This window comes from Nelumbo nucifera, chromosome 7 (assembly GCF_055504915.1).
Source record: "Nelumbo nucifera cultivar China Antique chromosome 7, China Antique-T2T, whole genome shotgun sequence".
Classification (NCBI taxonomy): domain Eukaryota; kingdom Viridiplantae; phylum Streptophyta; class Magnoliopsida; order Proteales; family Nelumbonaceae; genus Nelumbo; species Nelumbo nucifera.
Window position 1 is genome coordinate 24117881 of NC_142655.1, and position 19284 is coordinate 24137164.

At 37.0% G+C, this 19284-nt stretch overlaps 1 protein-coding gene across 2 annotated transcripts; it reads right to left on the reverse strand.

Annotated features, from left to right (window-relative positions):
- Positions 1 to 1640: 1640 nt before the first annotated feature.
- LARP1A (LA RNA-binding protein) lies at positions 1641 to 18659 on the reverse strand. 2 transcript variants are annotated; one of them, XM_088891518.1, is made up of 16 exons: positions 18452 to 18659; positions 17924 to 18344; positions 11962 to 12541; positions 11566 to 11728; positions 10995 to 11085; positions 10667 to 10738; positions 9894 to 10564; positions 9163 to 9232; positions 8468 to 8572; positions 7988 to 8328; positions 7569 to 7709; positions 7386 to 7449; positions 5367 to 5512; positions 5005 to 5109; positions 1929 to 2199; positions 1641 to 1837 (listed from the first exon to the last, which is right to left on the reverse strand). In XM_088891518.1, exons 2-15 carry the CDS (start codon positions 18323 to 18325, stop codon positions 1953 to 1955), a joined length of 3198 nt encoding a protein of 1065 aa, XP_088747644.1. In that variant the 5' UTR covers positions 18326 to 18344; positions 18452 to 18659; the 3' UTR covers positions 1641 to 1837; positions 1929 to 1952. The 2 variants fall into 2 exon arrangements, with proteins under 2 accessions (XP_088747644.1, XP_010251687.1); XM_010253385.3 differs by having other exon boundaries at positions 1641 to 2199.
- Between the last annotated feature and the right edge of the window lie 625 nt (positions 18660 to 19284).

Below are 19284 nucleotides of genomic sequence, written 5' to 3' on the forward strand. Positions count from 1 at the left end.
AATCGGGTTGGGCCAAATCCAATCCAATTGACACCTCTAGCTCCGCCCTAGTGTGGAAAGAGGGTTTTCCCATAGCGTATTCGATAACCTATTCTTCGATCTACTACTTGAATCTTGCACCAATGCATCAACTTCAGACCCCTAATTGGATGGTCCAAACATTAAACTAGGCTAGTCCAAAGTGGTCCAAAATAGTCATTGGATTAGATTGGACCTGGTCCATTTATAATGGACTCACATTGGACTGGATCAGATTGGACCAAATCCAGTCCAATTGACACCCCTAATTTCAACTGGGGCCATTTACTTCTAAATTGTATCTCTTGCTTTTTCCACTATTTTCACCGAGCCCTCAAATTCAGTTTGATACACTGGTGCATGACGTGCATCTATGTTTCCATATTTAACATATTAAAACAAGGTTTTAAAAACTCGCCCAGAAACGGAACCGTTCTGACCACCAGTTTCTGGGTCAACATTCGACCATCCGGGTCGAACGGTTTGAACATCTTACCCATTAAATTGGAATATTAGAATAGATGCATACTATATAAGAAAAAATAAGGTTTGAATGAGAGAGATTTGAAAAAAAATGTCGACTGAAAGTTTTGAAGAAGAAGAAGAAGAAGACTTGCAGGTTGTAGCGATGATGGCGACGGCAATGGTGAACTACAACTACAGCGACAGCGATGGTGGAAAATTAGAAATGAAAGTAGATCTGAGATTTCTCCTCGGATCTCTCACACCATCTCACGCAGATCTGTCTCACATCTCAGCTCTCTCCCACCTTCTTGTGTATGCAGATCTTAGATTTGAGATTTCTCAGTTTTTAAAACCTTGCAACAAACCATTCTTCAAGTCGAACGGTTCAACGGTCAAACTGTTCAGATCAACAGTTCATTGACTAATTCAACGATTTTTTACCAATGCCAAGTTTGGAGTAAAACGAAACCAATCACCTGAACGGTTTCCAGTCCGAATGGTATGACCGTCCAGGTCAACAACAGTTCAAAAACATTGTATTAGAAAACACCATCTTTCCAAAAATTGGGATAGTTCACTTGAGCCCGATTCCCCTCCATTCTCCGCCACCACTCAATGATAGTAGTTAAACATTAAGGGCAGATGTTTACTCTTTAGCCATCTCTATCAGTGCAACGATTGGTGACATCGACCGAAGATGTTCATTTACCAACTTCCACCAAGTTGCCAACCCTGTTAAAACTTCATGAAAGTAGAATAAACGACGGCTTTTGATATCGTCCCGATAACCCCATTAAGAATGATACCTAGCATCTCTATTTAGATTACACCTGATTTGCTAAACACCAATTAACTCTACTGTTGACTCAGAGAACCCATTTCGTACAGAAACTCCAAATCGAACAAATGCTGGAAATTTGAATGGTCGCAATCCCAGTTATACCAAGCAAAACCTTACGCCATGTTTCTTACTCTTGCATACCAAGATAAAAGTTTGGCTTAACTTGGCTCTCTCACCCCATTTCCAACCATGGAGGATTGAAGTTGGAGTTTTCTATTCCTACAGAGCTTTTTCACATAAATTATGAGTTCAGCAAATGAAACCCCGTGCATGGTGAGGGCACAGATAAAATACTGAAAAAATACACAGAAAACCATGATAGAAAATGACCGGCGAAAATCCAGTCTATTATTGGTCAATTTCTGCGAATCCCAAATACAGGCATTATTGTCTCTTTTTTTATCTTTTTTTTATTTTCTTCTTTTTTTTTCCTTTTTCTCGTTTTCCCTTATGTACAATCCGAGGAGAAACAATTGATTCATCACCTCGCTAAGGTTGCAGGACTTCCAAAATCTGCACAAAAATGCCCAAAGGCCAAACAGAATGAACTCACAGTTCCTCACCCGCATGACGTTCAGCCACCTTCGTAAATAGGTAATCTCACCTCTTAAACAGGGCATTGATTTGATTAATGTGCTGTCAACTCAAGCTCCCTTGCCAAGTTTGACCTGTTTTTCCCCTGCCCCAGAAATGGTGTTTCCTTTTCTCTTTCGGAAGGACCACTGTTATTACTGCTACTGCATTCCCGTGCTGCCTTCTCCTTTGCACGGAAATCATCTAAGCTACGGTACTCTTCCTTTAACAACCTATCCAATTCCGGATGCTTCTTTAGAGGTGCTTTTCCATCACGTAGCTCCCGATAATGGTGGAAAGCCCTGCAACATCACTGAAAAGTTACGATCACAGCATAACTAGACTACCGACACAGCAACGGTTGCTGAACTGCAACATTAGTAGAAGCATCAGAGAGTAGAATTTACATCACCAAAAGAGAAATAAAAGCCCAACAAAACAATGAGAAAGTAGAGCAGAATCAATACTAGAAGCAGAATCTCATTTAAAGTATTCAATACTAAACGCAAATAGTAATGTTTGCATTGTACCAGTAACAAATAAAGGAAAAGAATGATGGTCGTTGCTAAAAATAATAGTTACTGGCAAGTCGGAAACACCTCCGTTGTAGAAGTAATGAGGATTCTGGAGTATCATGTCAAGAACTTGTGGAAGAAAAAGGGATGACAAAATAGTGGTAACTCATAAAAGGATTTGTAGTAAAGATTCTTCAAGCAATTTTCATGGAATCATGATGTAGTTACTAATTGGATCTTCAATTTCTTTTCACACAAAACATTGACAAGACAGCAACAGTGAAGACATACATGTAAATGTTTTTCTGCTGGTTAGTTTTTTCTAGTATAAAAATTGCATGGATGTGGGATTTTCTTCTTTTTTTTTTATCAGCAACAGAAGATGTAGTATTTTCTAAACCACCCAAAGCTAACAACTTCACATACATCAAAGCCACCCCCAAATATGGCAGGATTCCTTAAACATTAAATTGAACATTCAAACATATAGGATTAACTGGGGCTTGAACATGACAACCAATTAGATCAGATGTTCAAGACCAGCTTATCCATACCAAAAAGAAACGTTTAATCATGGAACGTGTGAGAACTTGGATATATCTACAATACTCAAGCATTACCTCGTGGCCTCGGGGAAAAAAAAAAGATTTTTCATCATGCAGCTAAATGTGATTCATTGGTAAATAATTTTCATTCAGTAAAATAAAATATTAGAAATCAAATAATAGTCAACCCAACCTTGAACCCTATTTCACTCAAACCAAACCCAAAGCAGTCACTAATTCCTCAACAGCCACAACTTGGGTTAAAATGGAGCCGACTTAGGCTTGGCATCACATAATGTTACAAGTGAAAAAAGTGAAAAGGTTATAGTAAAATGAAAATTTAAAAAGCTTATATTATATTTAATGGTACTTAAACTGAAGACTGCTGAGAAACTTGTTCAGACATAGACACATGGGGTTGACATAGCATTGGCCAATGGCCATAAATAGGGTTCAACTATGATACTGGACATAGCATTGGCCATAAAATTCAGTTTTTTAGCCTTTAGGGCCCTTAACCAACAAATCCCTCATAAAAAAGCCTAAAATTACCAATACTCCCTCAGTTTATGCTCTCTTTTTACATCAATCCTACAAAAATCAGTATCAGACCACCTATTAGACAAAGCACCCCAGCAACCCTACATCACCGGGCCAACCCAATCTTAGGGAAATTAAATCATCCAATGGATGTAAAACTAGCAACTAAGAAAAGAACATGAAAGAATAAGTAATACTCATAGAAATATAGGAAGAGCAAGAAGTATAGTAAAGGCAAGAAACACAAAGTATAGAAAAACAACATATTCATAAGAAAAAGAAGAAAAGAAAATTCAGAAAATATAGGGCCTGAGTCTGAACCCCTATTCTTGTTATAGGAAAAGAAGAAAAGAAAAAGGTGGAAGAAGAAAATGGGTTGATTAGACAAATTTTAAGTTTTTTCTTATTCGTTGAGGTTTTGAAGTCTTTGAGGGTTCAAGACAGCATTTAGCAACATCTGTTCATTAAACCCTAACAAATAACAAAATAATAAAAAGAAACAAATATATGAAACACACAAAATGAACATTTTAGTTTAATATTTATTTTATAATTATAGTCAAGGTTTAAAGTACTGATACACCTGATACAGACAAACAGGCATATCAGGTATTTTGATACAACAAAACTTTTTTTTTAGTTTTTTTTTCTCAAAAGTGGATAGGGGGTTGATCGAAGGCATGCCTACCCACTGAAAATGCTCAAATTCCCAAACCCCTTGTATTTGTAGTATCGGTGGCTTGCCAAATACAATATGATACACTCAATGTGTGGTGTATCACGTTGAAATTTTGAACCTTGATTATAATCCCAAAAACTTAGTATAAAAGTATCTCATAACACCATGTACGAATATGGTTTCACAATTAGGCAAGGCAAACCTCCAAGGGCGCCTTGTCGCCAATGTGGCGTAACCTTGACAACTATGCAGAAAGGAGAAGATTCAGGTCCCCCCATTTTCCATGAAACTTTACTATATATATTTTCTAGTTATCAAATGGAGAGGTTTCTGAAACCTTCCATGCCACAGGACCTAAAGTGGACAGCTATCATCCACCTAACTTACCAGACTGGTCAAAGAGCCAGGTTGATTTGGTATTGACCCAGGATAGATTAAACCAGGTCTGTGGTGGTTTGCCAGTCTATGGTCTTACACAGTCATTGGAATTCAGACACAAGTTGTAAAATATAAAAATATGGTGACTTCCGTAGTTCACAAATCCTGGCATACAAGTCCTAGTACAATACTTGGAATCTTGGACAACTATCTTATTTTGTTTTCCTGATTATTTAGCCACCATTCTAATTCAAGTATAATCAGGGAAAATTCAAGCATAGTTCAGGAGTTAAGGAAAACATAATTTATTCTGATAAAATGTAACATCCATCCTTGCAAAGATTAAAATAGATTTATAAGAAGAAATTCATATAAGATAAGAAAAGGGGAAAAGAAAAAAAAAAGTAACATGAGGAAAACAATAAAAAGAGATAAATTTTAAGACATTACCAGTATTTTTCAAGACCATAAAGATTGCCTTTATTGTAGAACTCAAGGGTAAGCTGTTCAAAATCCTCATATAGGTCATCTCTGAATTGCTTCTCCAATCCATAACTGTGGCAGTTTGAAATAGAATAAAAAAAAATCAATGAGCTTGGAATAAAAAAGAATATAGCACCTCCTTTTCTTCTCAAAAGTGAAGATAGGCAATGAAGATGGGCAAACATACATTTCCATTTCTTTTCAATCAAAAAAGGATAAATCATTTAGAAAACAACAGAATAAAGAAAAAAAGAATAACCAGGGGCAGAGATGGCTTTGACCTTCCTCAACTCCAGGAGATTTGAAGTAAATGACTAAAGATAAAATACCTGTAAAACCTGAAAAGGCATTCTAGTCCATAATTATACTTGGCAGCAGCATCTTCCAGTGCTAATTTGCGGAACTCATTGTACATAGAAGGAAAAAACATGTTTCTGAGAAAGAATGACCAAAACCGATAGAGTGTATTCATTTCCTGCATGCAAAAAAATGAAAATATATCATTAATGTGAACCACGACAATCCCAACAATAAAACTAGACAAAAAAAAACAAGTTAAAAGAGAAGCCAAGCATAAGCACCAAAAAAATAAGAAAATAAATGTCAAACTACACGTTTGTTATGGAAGCACATTATGGACCAGGCCGGGCCATGCACCCAGGCTTTCCCGTATAAATCAATAAAATTATATTTAACTTAAAAAATAAATCATCAGTTTTTTATAAAAAAAAATACACAACAAACTATATATACTCATCATACATATATTAATTTATTAACAATTTAAGATATACCATATATGGTATAATATGATAACTAAATATATGGTATATAGATATATTGAATATACATGTGTGTGTATATATGGAATACACACACACATATACATCATAACTTTACGGGCTGGGCCGGGCTGAGCATGCTTAGAGTTCACTTAGCCCAGACACAGCCTGCATTATGTGCATTGTGCAGGCTTAGTCCCGGTCAGGCTGGGCTGATTCAGAAATGACATGAATAACAAATGATAAAGGTAGTAGTGGTGGTGGTGGTTGCAGTAGTGGAAGTATTAGTAATTTTATGTTGGTTGCAAGGTAGTTGTTTTTCCGTTTTTTGTTTAGACCACCATGGTTTATTAGTTTTCACTTATGAGGGCAGTAAGAAGGCTAAAATTTTATGGAGTTCGGTGCCATTCGCTGTGGACTGGAGTATATGGAAATAGCAGAACAGGTGCATCTTGGTTTCTGAAAGGTCTCTATCTCATCAAGAATTGAAAGATACTTAAAAAGAAGATTCCGAAGACAGGCTTCTGCTTTCATGGGTTTAGAAGATGGACCAGGTTCAAATTTTGTTGTCTAGCACCATTTATTTTGCATTTGATTTATTTTAGTAGATCTCCATCACCAATAGTCTGCATCTATTTTCTTTTTATTGAAAAGTTACTTTTATTATCAAAAAGAAAATGTCAAGAATCATTTTTTCAGTATGCAGATCAACAATCAAAGGCATGAAAATAAATGAAGATTACAGCCGTAATCCTGGTCTGCGACCCATGAAACCAGATTCTCTCTTCCTACTCTCAATGTTATCTGCAAAAGCATTGAAAGATCATAATATCCATCTGAACAAGTAACTCATTATAAATACCCAAGTATCTTGCCTCCCTAAAGGAAGATATAAATATACAGAGGACATAGGAGGAGCATCCACATTATGAGTGAAACTATATGACCTTCAAGGTTGTGCAACTATTTGATGTAGCCCTATTTTAATCTATTTTCTATTTAACAGGTTGTGCAACTCAACAACTCAGCCGTTTTTCTTTTAAGGATGAAATAGGTGTATCCTGTTGCACTGATTGGTACCATCCCCCAGAAAAAAAGTTCCACTGATTTTTATGGTGTGACTTCTTAGGGGTATGATGAGTCGCACAAGTGCAGACTTGAATTAAAGGCCCAAAGTAAGAAACAAAAATTAAACCTGGGAACCATCGCCCCATCTATGTACCTTTTTCTTTGCCTACTTTATGATATATGATACATAAAAATCTGTATTTGCATCCAATCCATCAATCCCTAAACCACATCTATTTATTTTGAAAAAAAAAAAAACACATCTGTTTATAACCCTTAACTTCAGGGACACTTCACCCAAGATCGTATCAGTGAAGGATCATAGAGAAATATTGATCATTAACTGTTACTGACAATTAAAACCATACCATGCACAATTAGTGCATGTATACATCATATAAATTCTGCTAGACCAACAATTATCAAACCTCAATTTCTGAATCAGCTTAATTCCTAAAAAAGGAAGTTGAAGAACAGCTCTTCAGGATATAGACCTACCTCACTGCAACCAATTCCCAATTTCTTTCTGTCGTTTAAGCAACGTTTATGGAACTTCAGGTACCTGAGTTTATGAAAAACCAAATCAGAACTCCAAATATTGGAAAGTTGATGCCTTAAATACATGTTTCAATAGTTTACTCCATGAAATCACAAGCTGATTATAGATATATCCTCACTTACTTCTGCTGCCTGAAACCATTTTCTTCCAAAAGTTGATGACTTGGATGCTGAAATGGGGGGAAAGGCTTTGGCATAGAGCCCACAGGTGGACTACCAGAAAGATGCCCATGTGGTGAAGCACTTAATTTTGAAGTCATAGGACTGTGGAATTCAATATTATCATAAAAAATTTTTATTGTTAGAGTATCTGTACTGATTTGATAAGAAACATAACTAAACAAAAGAAAATTACACTAGATAAAGACAAGCTATGGGAATAATGCTATGGAAACCACACTAGTTGACAGAAACCAGAAAAACTAGTCAATCAGTTTATGCAATGCTAAAAAACATGCATAAAAGAATGCTCAAGGATTGCTAAACAACTCCCTAAACCATGGTCTCCATAGCATTACCCTAAGCAATGGTACTTTGCTCACCCATGACTTTCTGGGGGTGTTGACCCAAAGAAAAATCCCACTGAATTGCTTGGAGGACTTTCAGATATGATGCCATGACGGTTACGACCATTTCCATGTGCCCTAAAATTGCTAGGGAATAAGCGTTGTTTATGGGATGACTGTTGCTTGTTAACACTTTTATTTTGTCTCCTCCGTGAATTAGCATGGACAGGCTCTTCGGAGCCATTGCTTCCAGTAGTATTTCCACTGACTTTTGAATTTGATAAGACAGGTGCAAGGTTAGAGGATCTAGAATCTCCATCTCTATTCTCTAGTATGGAGTTATTTCTTCTGTTCTTAGACCGCTTTGCCCTAAGCTCCTGCCAACGATAAACAGATTAAAACCCTATATACCAACAAGTCCAAAGTATTCAGTTTGTTGTTGAAAGAGGAAACGAAAGAGAAGATCTACCACAGACACTGACAAATAACACTAATATTAAAAGCATGGCAACCAACTTGTTCATAAAAATAAAGGCCATCATTGATTGCAGAAGCAAGTTCACTCGAGATGGGCTTTGATTCTCCTGCTCCAGCTTTATCATCTTCACCTATCCTTATGTTCTGCATGCCAGCCAAGAAAATCCAAGTGGGTATTGAATTGTTAAGAGAATTAGCTGATAAATAACAGCACACCTAGTACTATTTGAACAGTGACCTTAGATTTGCAATTAAATTTAAAGAAAAGGAAAACTAAAAACACATGCAAGTAATTGGAAATTGTAAATGGGGAAAAAAAGTGTGGCACAACTAAACCTGACATGTGTACTCTTCTACATGAAGTTGCAGGAAGTTTGATATACCATTTTTAAAGAAGGGCAACCATCATTGTAAAGAGGCAAAAGGAATGATGTACCTGAGGGCATATACAAGCCAAAAACAAACAAGCACAAAAAAGCCCACTAAAAGAAGTTGGATATACATTCAATGGAATGAAATTGAGACTTGACATACTGACACAGTCGGAATGGGAAATAAAATAAACAGCTTTGGTTGTTCAGTATGTTCAACAATTGTGCACTCTTGACCCTTGAAGGTGTATGAACAATGTAATGATAATCCCACTGATACATGGGATAAAAATATCAAATTGGAGAAACTGCTTAACAGAAGAAGATATTGTGAGCAAATAATTAGGCTAGTAAAAAGCTTACCTGGGTGACAATTATAAGCCTTTGAACATCCTGATCATTGACATCCATCTCATCATCATCATCATCAATCCTTAACACAACAATACATTTGAAAGATCAAAAAATAGTTAGCAAAATCACATTATATGTATAGTGCATGAGTATGAAAAAAGTGAAGAAACGGGCAGAGATCAATAACTGAAATTTCATTTTTCAAGAAATACATTTTCATATGATTGTCAAGGCACTAAGGTAAATCTACATGGCATGAAAGTATCTAGTTGACTAGGAACCATGCCTAGGCATTGCTCAGATGATGATTCCTCCAAAGAAACTTGGAAAAAAAATAAAGCATGATTCTATTGTTCAAACAAAAGATATACAACAGGCCCTTTTACAAAGAGTTTCTGTACACCGTGAACAAAGGAAAGACAGAGTATTACCAAAAAAGACAATGAGCCTGTGAAAATATAGGCATGTCTTGAGGGAGTTAAAATATGTGGTAATGGAGTTGAGAATTGACCACAAATGGATTTTTAATCCTTTTTATTAGAATTCTACGTCACCAATTTCATGTACCAAAGAATAAGTTCAAAACTCTACCAAAAAGAAGATTATGTTCAAAAGAAAAAACATGATTAGCAAGGATATGCAAAAGAATCAACATATATAATTGCATAACTCATACATTGTTAAAATTAATGGACACCTATAGAAAAGGAGAATCCAACACAGATGGATCTTGTATCTACCTTCTACTAGATGAGAGATGATCCTTCCGAATTGTTGTCTGCTCCAGTTCTAATTCTTCATCAAGCATGAAAGTGTTCTGTTCACTCGTAAACCCAGAATGTTCACCGGTATAATCGCTTGACAAGCCACCGAGATTCAGTGTGGTCAACTCTGGTATCATATCCAAGCCATGATATTTATGATCAGCATAACTTACAGAGTGTGCATCCCCTCGTGAACATTTAGAGCTGACACAGCAATCAGTGTTGCTATTCTTCATATTGGAGATGGAATCATCTGAATTCTTGTCTGAAATACATCTATAAGTGGTCACTTGTTCTGAATTGATTTCTGAACTTGATTCAGAAGTAAACATCCTACTAGCATCCCCAGTATTTCCATGGAGTTGTGTTTCACTGCCAGAATGCACATTTTCAGTGTTGCTTTCTGAATTACTGCACTCAACTTTGGAAGTACCTTTGTCTGAGGATAAGTGGTCCACCAAACTTTCACTACCCAATGGAAATTCCATGCACCCCTCAGATATGCCCCTTTCATAAACATTGCCTTCATTTAACTCAGTATTCTTCAAAGAAGCTGCACCCTTCTCATCAGATTTTGAAGAAAACACATGCTGTCTGTAAGCTGGAAGCCACTTTGTCCAATCATCACGTCTCCGTATCTTGTCACCCTACCAAAATACCAATGACCCAACTAAATGGAAAGACACAACAACTAATTGAAAAGTGCAGTTGAAAACACCACAAGACCGCAACCAAAGAAGATATCTTACCTGCACTTCAATGATAGCTGAGCTCCGTAATGCATCCAGAATAAAAAGTACATTTGTAGTCATTTTCTTAACCTGTAAAATGAAAAATAATTATAAAGCATCAGATATTGTGGCACTAGTGATATCACAGGATTGATATTACATCATTATAGGTAAGAGAAAAATCATCATGTGGGATAACTAAAAACACCTTTTGTCCCTTTCAGATAGAGTATAAAACAATGAACTAAGCGATTAAATTTAAAGCAATGCAATCAGATATGATGGCTTATAATTGCATATGCATTAAAATACACCTGAAATAAAACACGATATTTTGAAAACATACCCTATTGAAGTCAGCAATTTTGGATATCAGAACCCATCCTTGGTCATCCATTAAGGAAATCAAGTAGTGGTCCTTCTGCAAATTTTCATCACTGCAGAAGAAGATGATGATGAAAGAAAAAACCATTATAAGAGAAACTTTGGTCTATATCTGCAAGTGAATAAATAATAGCAGCAACATATAGACTATATGTATAAAGATTTAATTGTTTTCAAATAATGGAACCTCCATGTGTTCCCAACGTACTTTTTCATTAAAAACAACATCAAAAAGCATCTAGAAATACAAAAGGACATACATGGGTAAGACTACAAAAAACCTTCCCTCATCAAGTTGTAGGAGGAAGGACCAACAGCCATAACAACCAACACACTTAAACAATATAAAAAAAAAAAAGAAAAAGAAAAAGAAAAGCAAGTTCAAGACTAAGCTAGCACACCCATCGTATGCATGCCAAACTGTCAACTTAACAAATGTGATAGTACATGGACATTTATATATAATAAAACAATGAAGAAAAACCACCTTCCACCAAAAAGCATTAAAATTAAATGTCTCTAGGATCACTAACCTGAAATAATACTCGATTTGTTTTACTATATTAGCTCTCAGAGCTACTGTCTCAGGTGTTGGGATGGGAAAAACATGATGTGGAGGATGTGCAATAAAACGAGGTGGAGGTCCTCTAATTGTTTCTGGAGGTGCAGCAGGAAGATAGTACATAGAAGCAGGACCTGTATTGGAGATGCAATGCAATTAAGTAAGCATATAGCAGATAAAAGAAGGAAAAAAATAAATCCCCCAATAAAGGACTCAGGAGAACAAGACATCATTAAAAATAAATGCTTAACGAATGTGAAGGAATAAAAGAATGACAAACTGTCCCTAATGCAAAAGAAACAAAATAGAAAAAGATTAAATAACCAAAACTAAAAGGTATTGCAGAAAAGTAAGCTAGCAATTTCACCTGCAAAACCTGGACCATTTATGAACCCAGGAGCTGGAGCAAAAAATGGAGGTGGTGGCCTTACAAAAGCCCTTGGTCCAAGATTTTGTTGCATATGAATATTGTCTCTAGGATTAAATGCTCGTTGGTGACGCCATGTATGTGCAAAACGGCCACCATGTTCTTGCATATTATGTCGTCGATTTCCAAAATTGCCAGCATATGCATTGAGATCTCCTCTTGGTGGTCCTGATGGAGGCTGAAAATTTCTGTTAGCATCAATACCACCACCATGGCCTGGTGGAACAAAAGCTTGTATGTGGGTTTCACATCCAGATTTTACCATATGTGGCTCTACATTGGGAAACGGTCCAGGATAAGGCTGGTAAGCATACTCATGGAAAGGGATATGTGGCCCAGGTACAACAGCATGAAAAACAGGTGGCATTGGTGGTTGGTGATAAGGTAAGGGTATAGGAAAAGGTGGAACACCATTTGGAGGAAGGTTACGCTTAGAGCCTACTTTGTGATGATGTGGTGGATGCTTATGGGTAGGACTAGTGTTTGCAAGCCCATCTGGTTTCTGTGGCCCAAATGATCCCTGATAAAAAGATACCAAACATAAATCAGATAACATTCAACAATAAAGATGAGAAGAATTCAGAGAGTGAGGAATAATCGTCATTGTCATTATCATAGAGCCTTATCCCAACTATATGCAGTCGGGCTACATAAATCCCATTTCACCATTCCATGCATAGCTCTCCAGAAATAAGTATTAAAATCTAAGAAGTTTCAGGCATTCAATTAACAATGGAAATGCACTAATTCCAATATATAATTTCTAATGTCAATGTGATGACATTTTGACTCCTGAAGCAGCCAATTTTAGGCACTAATGAAAGTGCATATGAGTTTAAACCACTACAACAAAATAAGCAACACCTGTTTCCCCAACAAAAGGCCATGAATGTAGATCCAGCTGAGGAAAGAAAGAAAATTATACCATTCCCACCCCATAACTTTACTTTGTAAAATGATGAGATTAGGTGCACTATGATAATGTAATCGTGAGGGTTGTCCATTAAGCCATTGACTCAAACCAATTCCTGCACCATGATGCACATTGGAGTTCCATTGATTCCACATAAAACATAAGAGAAATTGGGGAAAACATTAAAAAAAATCTATTTTAAAGTGCCAGGTTGCACATAACTGGTTGTGGAAATCAAATGGCTTCCAGAAAATTTAGCTGTTGCATGAAAAATAACCTTATAATCTTCCAGAAGCCATTTTCTAAAACAATGTCAGGCCAAGGCATGACAGGTAGTTGTTAATTTCAGAAAACTCGACTAAGTTCAAATCGAATTTTGAGTAGCGAGTTTTTGAGTTGAGTCAAGCATGGGTAGTGTAATGTATCAACTTAGCTCATCCTGATTACACCCCTATGCCTAGTTGTCCAGACAAGCACCTAGGTGATACCAAGGTTTAAAATATCAATATGCAAGATATGCAAAAAATTGTGATAATTCATAAATAGGTAATTGAGGATGGGCATCAACAATTTAATCCATTAAAATGTCCAATTTCTCAGTATTTATCATGTACAAGACCTTCAATACCAATACAAAACAAATGATACAATGTGATATGTATCGATACTTCTTTATAGTTAATGTGATACTTATTGATGCTTTAAGCCTTGGGCAATAAGAATTTTATAAAATAAATAACTATTTTTTTATAAGTAATAAAGAACTAGACTTTGGGAAGGTCCCTACTCTCCCTAGTTTTATATACCATTATGCTTACTAATTGAAAGAATAGCAATTCTCTTTATTAAGAACATTAATTTTTTATAGATGTTAAGAACATTAAATTTCCTCTCAAAACATGGAAGATCATCATATCTAAAGGATAAAAGTATTTTAGATATATTAATTCAACATTTTCAAAAGCAAGATTCATACAATAAGTATTTAATAGAGAATTTTCATATCAATTAGCAACTAACAAGGCTATAATTTTACATGCTAAATATTTAAGATAAAAGTAAAAGAGAAAAGAACAAAGATGGAGCTACTGTTTTATTCAAAAAAAAATGGTATAAATAAGTTAGATGTAGCAATATGAATAATGGTATGCATGATAAAGCATTGCCTTGTATTTTGTTGCATAGGTAGGTGCATACTCTCCTCAACAAGCGCATTGTTGATATAACATATAAGTAAAGGTGTTTAGGCAAGGTGCCCTTGGTTGGGTGACTAGTCACCTATGTGACGCACTGACGCCTTGACAACTATGGAGCTTGCACCTTTGATAAAATGATGCGAAGTCCATGAGTTGTTAGATAAACAAAAACCCATGCAACAACATTCTATGCATCTTCCTCTAGCTCCACCAAAAAGCAGTTCAAAGAAAAAAAAACAAGTTCAGACCTTGAACAAGGGCCAATAGCTAGCTCTAGTGCAGCCACAATGCCTGGTCAAGTATGAGAAAAATTGGATAATCCATCCATAATTTCCTCTAAAATAATCACCTACGCCTGATTGGGTCAGTGTTTATGATTGAGTACCAACCAAAACTCAAACTTTGCATCATCACTTGTATTTGGATCATTGAGCCAGCTATCAACCAGTAAGATTTAATAATGGCATCTAGAAATACTCAAATACCTTTAAATTTACTAGTCAATATCCAAAGGACTACATGGATGGTGATCAAGTCTTTTATCCCTAGGGTCACCCCAGGAGGTTTGATCCATTAGATAAAACTCTTATGCTTCTCTCATCCCTCCCACTCTGAAGGATAGCAGCCCTCATACACCATCCCATAATCCTTCCACTTTTGGGTCAAGGATAGAATACCAATATGATTGTTTAAATTAGAAATAAACTTTTTTTAATAAATACTAAGAAATAAAATTCCAATAGATTTTTGTTTGTGGTAGTTAAATAAATCACGAATAGCTGTGAGAGAATGGCACAATAGGCAACAACCAAGGAAGTGTTCAAGGGTGTTTCTATGGACCCTATGCTTAGAGGATGCAGGTGTTGACTGGGATAAAACAACAAAGACAAAGAATTGTTCAGAACTGGATTGTTCCAGCTCTTGATATGATCAAACCCAACATTATGGTTTCCCTTTAGGCAACCCAGGCCCCTCTAGAGTAGGTTCAGAACACATGAAGGAAGCATCATTTCATCTCTAAGTCCTATTAGAAAGAGGTTCTCTCTCTCTCTAAGAGCTGAGCTCCTAGCTCTTTTACAAGGTTAAAAGATGACCCTACTCATCAGGTTGGGACTCTTTGTTAATAGAAGGTGATTTTAGAGGTAATACAGATGGATGTCTTTGGCTGAGAGTCCTGGCCTCCTGAACCTTTCAACTTCATGCTTAGAGAGGCTAAAGGGACATTGGTAACTGCTGAAGTTGCTGAACTGAAAGACTTAAAGCTTTGTCTTTAGTTGTTAAAATAATTAAATAATAAAACTTTCAAGAATTTAGTGGTCTACCCAGCTTCAGTTTCAGCCATTATGGAGTTCACAACCTTCTTAAAATCATATTCACTAAAGGACAAAGTGATAAGCTTTTCAGTTCAGCATCTTCAGCTGTTATTAAACAGCCCCCAAGGCTATACCTGCCCTCTTGAACAGCTTATTCAGGTGGAATCCACATTCCACTAATGTCTTGATTAATTCTCTAGCTAGAGGGGTTACAACTTACAACCTTCCCAGCCCAGGAGAGAACAACCATCCCCTTCCATTTGGAATTGAAAATTACCATTTCTCAGACATACAGACAGACGGACAGCAACAGGGATAAGGATTCTTTCCTGTACTTAACGCTTGTCAGTTATCCATTGTATTGTAGTAATCCCTGATATATAAAAAAAAACTTTTAATAGCATGGATCTCCTTCTACCTAAATAACCATTTTAATCAGCATTTCCAACCAAATGATCTTAATCAAACTCTCTTGATCAATGGTTATTAGACCTGTTTATAGGCTGGACTCCGCCCAGTCTTTACCACTTATAACAGAAAATGTCCAGGCCCAAGCCCCCAGCCCAACGCCCAACCCAAGATTATTGGGCCTATTCTTGAGCCCAAGCTCAGACCTAATATAAAACCCAAAGACTGGGCCCAAGCACAAAGCCCAGTGTACATTATGCAATATATTAGTTCTATCCTCTATTTCTATATTTTTTTAACATGTTCCCATCCAATCACACATTTTGCACACCAAAAATATTGCTACCCATGATACAATTACACACCTAAGTTCAAACAAAAAATCACACTTCACGCATTCATAATATTATCTGGTTGGGTTTATATAAAAATTCCAAGCCCAGCCAAAAAAAAATAATCAGGCCTAATTCTTACAGCCCGAGGCGAGCCCATGGTCCTCAAAATATGCTTGAGCCTGATAAAAACAGGCTGGGCTGGGCAAGCCCGCCAAGCTACCCAGACCATAAACAGGTTATTGGTTACTGATCATAAACAAACTTTTGTTTTGAAGGGAAGCAGGTAGACAATTCATGAGTATTAACATTCTCTAGAATCCAAATGATGACATCAAAATACTCCAATATTAAGAAGACAGAACTAGAATAACTATTTTCTTAAATGAGCTGACTCAGAGAGAAAGAATTCCAACTTTACCAAATTATGCAGTAGTAATTCATTTGATACCGAAAGTTGAACATCAAAGGATTTAAGGATCAGCTAGAAACATCATAATCACCTAAGCCTTGTCCGAACTATATAGAGTCAGCTACGTGAATCCTGTTTCACCATTCTTCTTGTTCAGTGCAATAACCATCATTAAATTATTGGTCCTTAAATAATTTCTTAATACTTCTACCCAAGTCCTTTCCTGTCTGCCTCTAGCTCTTCTAGCTCCTTCAACTTGTAAAATATCACTTTTCCTAATAAGGTGTTGTAGATGGTCTTCTATGCACATGACCAGACCCTCTAAATCCACTCTCTCATTATGTCATCTACTGGAGCTACTCCTAGGTTCCTTTGTATGACTTCACTTCCAAGTTCCAACCCTGTCCTTGCTAGTTTCACCACTTATCCATCTAGGCATTCACATTTCTGTGTCCTGCCACACTCGTTTTTGGGGCATGCTGTTTCTAACGGATCATCTAAAACAGGATCTACTAAATTGTAAAACTGAGATGCCATCCAACACTGCATGTGGGGAAAGATGGTTTCATTGTCTTAGATTTTCTTTTGGTAAGAAACAGGAGGAGATACACAAGGCAGGGGGATAGCTCAGCCCCAGGAATCGCTAGCACAGATAAACAATAAATCCCTAGGGAGGGATATGGTTTCATTGTCTTAGATTTCAAATTTTCAATACAATATCAGCAATTCAGCATTGCTTCTATATGGCATTGAAAAACCCTGCATCAGGCAAATTCTCTTCCTCTTTTTCTGGGAAGAGAACTTCATCCTAGGGTTATATTTGTTTGAAAACTCCAATCTTTTGGATTAGAATAACAACAACAAATTGGAGAACCCATTTGGGTTCGGTACTCTGGGTACTCCAAAGGTTATATTTGCATGCAAAAGCCCATCTCTTGCATTAGAATAACATGGACCGAAGATGTAGATCCTATTTGGATTCTGGATTATGGGTGCTCCAAGAGCTACCTTTGCATGCAAAATCCAATCTTTTGCAATTAGAATAGAAACGATCATAAGGTAGATCTCATTTGTTTTCTAGATTCCGGGTGCTCCAAGAGCTACATTTGAAATCAAAATTCCATCTTTTGCATTAGAATAACAACAGCCAAAAATGTAGATTCTACTTGGATTCTTTTTTTTAGAATTAAATCCACATATTAATCCATTCATCCTTGATAGCATTCATGCAAACAAAAATTTAAAAAAAAAAAGCATATCTTCTTTTGATTTGTAAGACGAAAAGAATGTATCTAACGAGAGAAACAGAACGAAAATGACTGACTGACCTGAATAGGAGGTGGAGGTGGCGGCGGCGGAACAGAATCCGCAGTCTGAGAAGCAGCATCAGGCGCTTGCTTTACAGCAGCATCAGAATTCTTTGGCAGTGCTTCAGCAAGTGCTGGCCAAGATTTCGCTCCCATCACCGGAGCCTCAGCTCCCTTCCCCTCAACTGGTTTCTTCCATGGTGACTTAAGCCCGTTCTGCTCCTTCTGATCATCACTACCTAAATGCTCTCCCTCATTCGCCGCCATGACCACCGAACTCATATCACAACCCCGCGAATCGCAGTTACCTGAATTTTCAGTTCCTCCGCCGGTGAACTCTATCGAATCAACAGCAACAACGTCCCCAGGAGCCGATGAGACAGCGATACGATCGACGGCCGCCGCAATGGAGGCGGACTCCATCGCCGGGGCGTAATTTAGCCTGAAAACGACCTAACCGAATGAATCCTTTGCATTTACTATTTAAGTTTTTCCCTCTCCTGCGATCTTCTTAGATCATCCTCAGCCTATAACAGCGACTAAGCTTACCTCTTCGACTGTAACCATCATCACTGATAACGGGTTTCTACGTCTAGGAAATGTAGCAGGCGAGCTCCAGAGCAGAAACTTGAATGGTTTAGTCAGTTAGGGTTAGGGTTTTGGTTTAAAAGGCAGGATTAGGGTTTTGAGGGAGAGACAGAGAGAGAGTGACAGTTGCAGACGCCAAAAAGGACATCAACTGTTGAAAAGCGGGGCGAAACGCGGTTGAGGCGTTGAGCTAACCTTTTATATGAGACAGCGAGAGCCGAGAGAAGGGTTTTTGTTTAACTTCTTTCATCGATCAAAATCCTTTAATTAGACGGCGTTTGCTCCGTGCGCACTTGCCCGTGTGCTAAGTAATCCGAAGATGAAACGTGTCATTCGTACATAGGTTGGTCCCATCAGTTAACCAATCGCAGCGCAGTAGTGAAACAATTACGAATAGACGGAACGTGACGTAGGAAACTAGGAATTTATTATTATCAACTTGGATTACACCTTGCAACGACTCGCACTCGCACTCGCACGTGCCATATTATAAATCATAATCAGTGTTGTGGGACTCGAACCGGACTGGCCACTCGGACCGTCTGACCCGGGACCCGGAGGCCATTAGGTTTTTTATATTCCGGTCAAACTGGTCAAAACTCTATAGAACCATTGAATTGATTGTATAAGTGTTTTTTTGTTTAAAGACTGAAACAGAAAATATAAATGTTTTCATCTGATTATTTAACATTATGTTCCATAAATCATATACATTTTACACTAGAACTTTATAAAACAAATTTTTATTTTTTCTTTGAAAATAAAAAACATAGCTCAATAGTATGTTTTTTTTT